General features: G+C 45.1%; 2 protein-coding genes across 2 annotated transcripts in view; both read left to right on the forward strand.

Annotated features, from left to right (window-relative positions):
* Positions 1-2,009, forward strand: part of LOC311490091 (band 4.1-like protein 3) — a 39,266-nt gene extending 37,257 nt beyond the window's left edge. The window contains exon 26 of the mRNA XM_084547444.1: positions 958-2,009. The gene's annotated coding sequence lies outside the window, so the exon portion shown is untranslated. The remainder of the gene's footprint in view (positions 1-957) is intronic.
* A 1,744-nt stretch (positions 2,010-3,753) lies between these two features.
* Positions 3,754-6,513, forward strand: LOC311489222 (zinc finger and BTB domain-containing protein 14-like). Its single transcript, XM_084546187.1, has 2 exons — positions 3,754-3,851; positions 4,508-6,513. The coding sequence occupies exon 2, from the start codon at positions 4,531-4,533 to the stop codon at positions 5,701-5,703; it is 1,173 nt and encodes a 390-aa protein (XP_084402313.1). The 5' UTR covers positions 3,754-3,851; positions 4,508-4,530; the 3' UTR covers positions 5,704-6,513.
* Positions 6,514-7,458: the final 945 nt, after the last annotated feature.

Below are 7,458 nucleotides of genomic sequence, written 5' to 3' on the forward strand. Positions count from 1 at the left end.
CTCTGTGGTCTTTAGGATGTTTGTCTCCGTTTCTGCCGTAGATACACACAGAGTGGCGCTTGCCAGTAGTTTCAGAAAGGAAAAACAAAACACTTCTTTGGTTTGAGAGCGCCTACGAAGTGCAGAGCAAGTCTGTGACAATTAAAACATGTTGAACAAGTCCTTTCCAGTACGCTGTGATGTATTAAACAAACATTTTCAGCTGTTATCTTGTCGCTTTATCTGCAAACTAGTCACAGACCTTACGAATTGTCATTACTTAGGTTTTTATTAAGGTTTTATTAAACTATTATGGAGCCAATCCAGTTTTTCTCAGACCAGTTACCTGTTTTTCAGCACAAGTTATTAAATATGGGGCGTCCCCTGTAGCCCACCTGGTTGAGTTTGAACCCAATAAACTGAGGCCTCTCTGGTTTGAATCCTGCGCCTTTTGCTGCATGTCGCCTCCTCTCTCCCCCTTGCATTACGACCTGTCGCTCCATTTTCATTTAACAATGAAAATAAATTCCCTCCTTCACTTAACACTTCTAGATCTTCTTAAGTAGGTTTCAATCCTACTTTCCATCTACTTTAACACTTTTTATTTGTTATTTATAATCCAGTAAATTCCAGAAAATCTTAATCCATCCTTAAAGCGCCTCCATCTCATGGATCAGTTTTTTTTAAAATCCCTTCTCTAATTGCAGGAGAGACGGCTGAAAACTTTTATCAAAATAAGTATGATCGACTGGAGAAGAGTTGTTTGATATGTCACAAAAGTATTTGAATTAATCTTTGCGGTGGCACCTTTTTGCCCGGGGGGGTGCCCTGTGTGTATCTATGTTGGTAGCTCCTCTGTGCATCTGTTAATGTTGGTATAAACCCGCCATAATCTTCGATGAGGCTCGTCTTCAACAGGGTGAATTGTGGAAGGATAATTCGGGATGCAACTCACTTCTGCTTCCTCTGCTCTTCCAGGAATAACACTGAGGGCTGTTTTCTGTTCAACCTCCCAGAATCCAACATCCAGAACTCCACATACTCCGTCGGGACTCTCAGAAGACTAGAAAGGCTCCGACTCTCTCCAGATGCTGCAGCTCGCCGCTAGTCGCAACCATCACCTGCAAAATAAATAAATGCATTTTGCATGAGAAGGACGCAACGCTGCATTATCAAACTAATGGCAAGATTATACTGAAAGCCGTCTGATTTTCACATTGGTCGCCAATCCATCTGCACGCCGAATCCCTGTGTGCAGCAAGCGAACCTTTTTGCTTTCACTGCCTTACGACCTTTGATGCTTTTTTTTTTTTTTATGATCATCAAGAATAATTATTGTAGCGACATTTTATTTATGAAATAAAGCCATCACTCCAGAAACTTAAAATTGCTGTATATGTTAGAGAGCATACACTATTTAACCTCGCAGTAGAAGTGCCAACCTCATTTGCATCAAAGCATCGCCTCATTCATTCGAACCAACTCGATGATTTCCCGTCAGGTATTGCCACTCCTGATTCACTACAGCTCTGACCTGTACATATCGAAGCTTTCCTAGGAAAATAGCAAATTATCTTTCACGGTTGATTTTTTTGTCTACTTGAATTGCATTTTCCTTTTTATTATAATTTCAGTGTTTTATTGTCTCTCGTCCATCGATTACACCACTGCAACGTGCAACTTTTTTTTTTTTTTCGAGGATTTAAGAGGCCTGCGCAAGAAATAAAGGTTTTTCTGTGCCTGCGCAGGCTTTCGAATGTTTTTTCCAAGGTAGAAGATCGGCTGCAGCACAAAGTCCCGGGTCTGTGTGACTGTGAGGCAAAGGGCTCAGACTGCCGAGCTCGGTCAACCCTCCTCCGCCATCCTGAACGTGTCCGCTGTATGCCTCCCCTGTCTGTTCAGATGTATGTGAATAGTATTGTTCATGTACGGCCATTCTCTCCTCGAAAAACGGTGAAATAAAAGTGGCAGATGCATTTGTTTTTAATTTGCTATGTTCTTCTAAAATAATAAAATGACCACAGTACTGAGACCATTGATTATCGATTTATTTTATTTAGAACTGAGACTATACGTCATGAAATTATTAAAGGATTGTGTAATGTTGCTCATTTTTTAACATAATATTTAACTTTTAAACCGAAATTTGGATTAAATAAGATTACATTGTACAATGTTTTACTCCATTTATATGCAACCGGCTGATTAAGGGCTTTTGGACATTGAATTTTTCTTTTTTTTTTTAAATTAACTGTTTAATTTTGCTGTCTTAGTTTTAATTAGAAATAAATCCGTCACCAGATCATTAGCTATCAGTAAGTTAGAGCAATAAGATTTAAAAAGTCAAAATTCATGTCCTCGGGCACTAAAATAGTAAAATAGTTAAAAGCTTAAATATTGTTTAAACGCTATATTAACAGAGACAGTTTAAAGTATGGTCCATTTATTATTTAGGACGCCAAACGCTGTGAACGCCTAATTGGCTGTTAAAGGAGACGCCGCGGGCTAATTAAGAGATGATTTTTACAGCCAGAGGTAATTACGGTGAATACGACGGAGGCCTCTCAAGCCCCTCCCTCCCCGGAGACGTGCGTGTGCGTGCCAAAGAGTGGCAGGAAGTAAGAGCACTCACTTAAACTCGGTTGCTGGATGCTGCTGGGACCAATCATTCATTCATTCATCTTCTGTAACCGCTTGTTCTGTGAAGGGTAGCGGGGGGAGGCAATCATTTATATATTTTCAAAACTGCTTTCAACTTTTTGGTTCAATAAATATCAGTTCACTGGTTCCTACTCTTGGAACAACCTATGGGTTGAAGGTAGGGGCCTCTGTGAATCATCCCACAGGGACTTGACCAGTTTGGGATCTAGTGAATTTGGAGGCCAGGCCATGTTTTTTTGAGTAGTTCTTAAAGCGTCTTTGTGTGTGTGCATCCTGCTGGGGATGGCTGCTGCCATCAAGGAGTGTCATTGCTATGGGGTGGGGGGTGTCTGGTCTGGTCTGGTCTAGGTGGGTGCTACATGTCTAAGTAACATCCACATGAATGAATGCCAGGTCCAAAAGTTTCCCAGCAGGACACTGAGTTGTCACAAGATGGTCACTTCTCCTGTCAGTTGTTCATTCATTCATTCATTCATCTTCTGTACTCATTATTCCTGTTAAGGGTCGCGGGGGGTCTGCTGGAGCCTATCCCAGCTGTCATCGGGGAAAGGCGGGGTACACCCTGAACAGGTCTCCAGTCTATCGCAGGGCCAACACAGAGAGACAGACAACCATTCACACTCACACTCACTTCCAATTGAGAATCACCAATTAACCTAAGGAGCATGTCTTTGGACGGTGGGAGGAAGCTGGAGTACCCGCAGAGAACCCACGCAGACACAAGGAGAACATGCAAACTCCACACAGAAAGGCCCAGTCGGCCCATGGATTGGAACCGGGGACAGTTGACAGTTGTTTTAATGTTTAATTTAATGTTTCAATTGTGCTGAATTTCTGAATAAGTCGTATTAAATTGACTTAGTTTATGTCTTAAAAAATGTGTTAAAATCATTAAATTATATTTTAGAAAGAGTGCCTTTGAAATGTAGAGATATTAGAGTAATTTAATTGACAAATGAAATAAATAGTCAGGTATTATAAACAAACAAAAACAGCAAAAGAAAACATAAATCTGGCGGCGTGACCCATCTGCTCCGCCATAAACGATCTCGGTGGAGTACCTGCTCCGGTGCTGTAGGGGGCGGCAGAGCAGCGCAGCGCTTCCTGTGGAGCCGCTCAGTCACAACAAGAGGAGGAAGAGGAAAAACGACAGCTCTGGATCGTCGTCGACTGCCTTGCGTGACAACACAGGGATCGCGTTCAGGCTTCGGGTATAAACATTTTTATTCTCCTCTCTGTCTCCTCGCGCGGCGCAGGAAACCCCGCGGTGTTTTTTCAGTAATTCTCTCGCCTGTTCGCCGCCGCGCTCTCCGCTCTTCGCGAACTGAGTTAAAGGCAGCAGAAACATGCCAATGGAGGCTTGCTGACCAAAATGGCTGGGCGCAGTGAAATGTGAAATATTCCTGCTAAGGTTTATCCTCCCTGCACGCGACGCGACTGTCACGCGAACTGCGCGGCGAGAACGCGTTAGTCGAGTCGAGAAAAGTGCGTCGGTTAGTTTCTGTCGCTGTTTCTGGTTTTTTATTAGCTCTGCTGCGGCTTGTTTCCCCGTCGGGCCTGTCGTAATTTTTCCTAAAGATTTCTGCATGATTGATTCCGGACACTTTAGTTTTCTGTTTGTCTATTGACTCTCACCTGTTCGCAAATGTTGCTCAAGTTGCATGTTGCTGCGGCAATAGTTTGCTATATGTTTGTTGCATACTCTGCCCGCATATATTATCATAAGAGGCATGCAAATAGAGCTCCACCCCTCAGCTGTGCAGCTCTCTCTCTCTCTCTTTCTCACACACACACACGCATGCATGCATGCATACCGTGTTGTTGTGGAGGTTCAGATGTTTGACACTCTGCTGTTTGTCCTCCCCAGGCTGCTCCTATCTGACCTGCATCATGTCTGATTTATTGAGATATATCGACTACGACCACAAAGCCACCTTCCTGAAGATGCTCAACCAGCAGAGGATGGAAGGTGAGCACTGTGACGTGGTGGTGGTGGTGGAGAACATAGAGTTCCGGGCCCACCGCTGCGTCTTGGCGGCCTGCAGCAACTACTTCAAAAAGCTCTTCAAGAAGCAGAGCGACGAGGACAACTCCATCGTCGAGTTGGACTTCATCCGCTCCGATATCTTCGAGGAGGTGCTCAATTACATGTACACAGCCAGGCTGGCCGTGAGGAAGAAGGACATCAATATGATGATGTCCTCCGGTCAGATCCTGGGCATCAATTTCCTGGATAACCTGTGCACTCAGAAACGTGAGCTCACCAACATGAAGACCAGGGAAAACCAGGCCCCCGGCGACCACGGGATGAGAGCCCAGGACGCCATCCTGAAGGAGCTCGCCATGGAGGAGGTGAGGAAGAACAGCTTCTACGACCAGGGCATGGATAGCATGGGGCCCGGCGGCTCACACGTGTCCCAGCCACACAACTACAACACCAACATGGGTAAAGACCCTCACAGCCACAGCTGGGGCTCCTCGTCCTCCAGCGACATGAAGCTGGAGTACCTGCTGTACGGCCACCGCGACCACGGCTCCTGCCAGAGCACGGGAGCGAAGCCCATGGACCACAACGCCAAAAAGGAGCGGTTGCTCACCGCCAACCGCCCCTACGGCTGCGAGCACTGCCCCAAAGCCTTCACCACCGCCGCCCACCTCAAAGAGCACCTCAAGATCCACTCCGGCTTCAAACCGCACCGCTGCGTCGTGTGCGGAAAGGCCTTCATCAGGGGCCCGGATCTGAAGCGGCACGAGAGGGTCCACAGCAACGAGCGGCCCTTCGCGTGCCAAATGTGCGAAAAGGCCTTCAAGCACAAGTCCCACCTGAAGGACCACGAGCGGCAGCACCGGGGCGAGCGGCCCTTCAACTGCGGCTCCTGCGACAAAGCCTTCATCAAAGCGTCGGATCTGAAGCGCCACTGGAACACCATGCACAGCGGCAACCCCCGCAGACAGATGTCCCTGTCTCCGGCCGCCTCCCAGCACGGCCAGGCAGAAGCCACCGACCAGAGAGACTGGAAAATGGAGACCGGGCCACACTCGCACAACTCGGGGGACTGTTGAGCCTGAACGCGCGCGCACACACACTGACATACGAGACACGCATACATGCACACTTAAAGATAAAAGAAAAAATATACACTGACACAACCACAACCCTGTGACGGGCTGCGTGGCCCCGACGTCACACGGACAGTGATCGGAGTGAGTAACGAGAGAGATCATAGCATGTTCATAAGACTGTGGGGATGTATTATTATTCTAAAGAGTTATGTCAAAGCGATGTTTCCTTTCCACCTGTAAAATCATGTAAATGTTTAGTTCACTCTACTATACGTATATTTTTCACAAAGCATCGTCGCTATCTAGACGGAGGGGCTCTCATAACATTATTCTCTTTTACTTTAATGGGATATGTAACATTTAAATGTTTGTTTAACCTTTAATGGATTTTATGGAGATAAAAGAGAGAAGCAGCAGAGTAAGAAAGGGGAGGGGCGGCGGGGTTCTGCATAACATTTGTTGCATTGAGTATATTCATGTGGATGTTTTTAATGGATGTGTTTAGTTGTATTGATTGATATTACACTGTAAGAGTAAGAGTCACCATTTTGCATTTGACGCAGATGATACCAAAGTCTTGGGCCTTCGACGGATGGTCTTAAGAGGCCGTCCTGCCCAAGCAACCGGCCGACTAGATTTACTGTTATACAGTATAACTGTCATCCAGCTATCAACAGTTAATGATAGATGTCTGTATATACTGTAGCTTAGTTTGTTGCACAATTAGAGTACACAATAATGAATTATGCACATATATAACATTGTCCTACTCCCTACACTTTGACAATAAACACCATTTGCTGTGTTTTATTGTTTTCGGAAAAGTTTGGTTTTTGTGGAGAACTTCCTTTTTCTGTTTTGTTTTTTTTATTATCAATCGGCTGCTACACCCCTCGCATCAGCCTGTAAGCACACGAAGTGGCAATCTGGAATAAATCAGTCGGAGGTAATTTGACGACACCTGTAGTCGCAGGTGGGAACAGCACGTGCCGTTTAATGCAGCAGCTCACTGTGTTACTTTGCCTTTTTCTGCCAGCTGTGGTCCGATTTCATTTCAAACTGTGACGATACCCGTCGCCTGCAGCTCTTCGCCTAACAGCTCACTGCAGTTGTTCGAATTGGTCCACTTTAAAAAAACAAAACTTGACGTTTTCAAGTGCCAAGCTCCCTCCCTCCACGCTGCATTTCCTGTGACTACGTCACAATAAAAGTCAACTTGCTCTGCTAATTAAATTTTTTTTGTGAAGCTGCAACAGTAGGAAATACGCATTTTGTGTCAACGGCAGTCTCGTAAGTCGCTGGCTGTTGGCTGATGATTTGGCATTCTGCATTCGTATCCAAATACGTGTTTATAGAGATTACGGGAATGTCGCCACAGACGCCCAGTTTGCAAAAAAATGCAAATATAAAAACATAGCAGGGCTTTCATCGGTGGGACAGAGGCTCGGTCACCATTGTGTTGACAGTTTTGGCGATAGACATAACATTTTATTTGAATAAAAATCTCCAAGATTGCCACTTTCAAATGGTGTTTTCAGATCCTAAACATTCATCTGTATGTTAAGAGTTTATTTTCCGTGGTTGGTCAAATGAGTCTGCTTTTGGTTTGTTGTGGCTGCAATGAGAAAGTTCCAGGATCTTAATATCTCATCTTTAAACACAAAACTTCCAAATACTGATTATCACCTGGAATTTAGTCCCACTTAAAACTTAAGTGACGAACTGTAACCTGTTTACAGTCGAGCCGACTACAGG

This window comes from Chelon labrosus, assembly GCF_963514085.1.
Source record: "Chelon labrosus genome assembly, chromosome: 6".
Lineage (NCBI taxonomy): Eukaryota > Metazoa > Chordata > Actinopteri > Mugiliformes > Mugilidae > Chelon > Chelon labrosus.

What these genes read in the sequence shown, in the direction of transcription:
- LOC311489222 (XM_084546187.1), top strand. Translation starts at nt 4,531, where the DNA reads ATGTCTGATTTATTGAGATATATCGACTACGACCACAAAGCCACCTTC.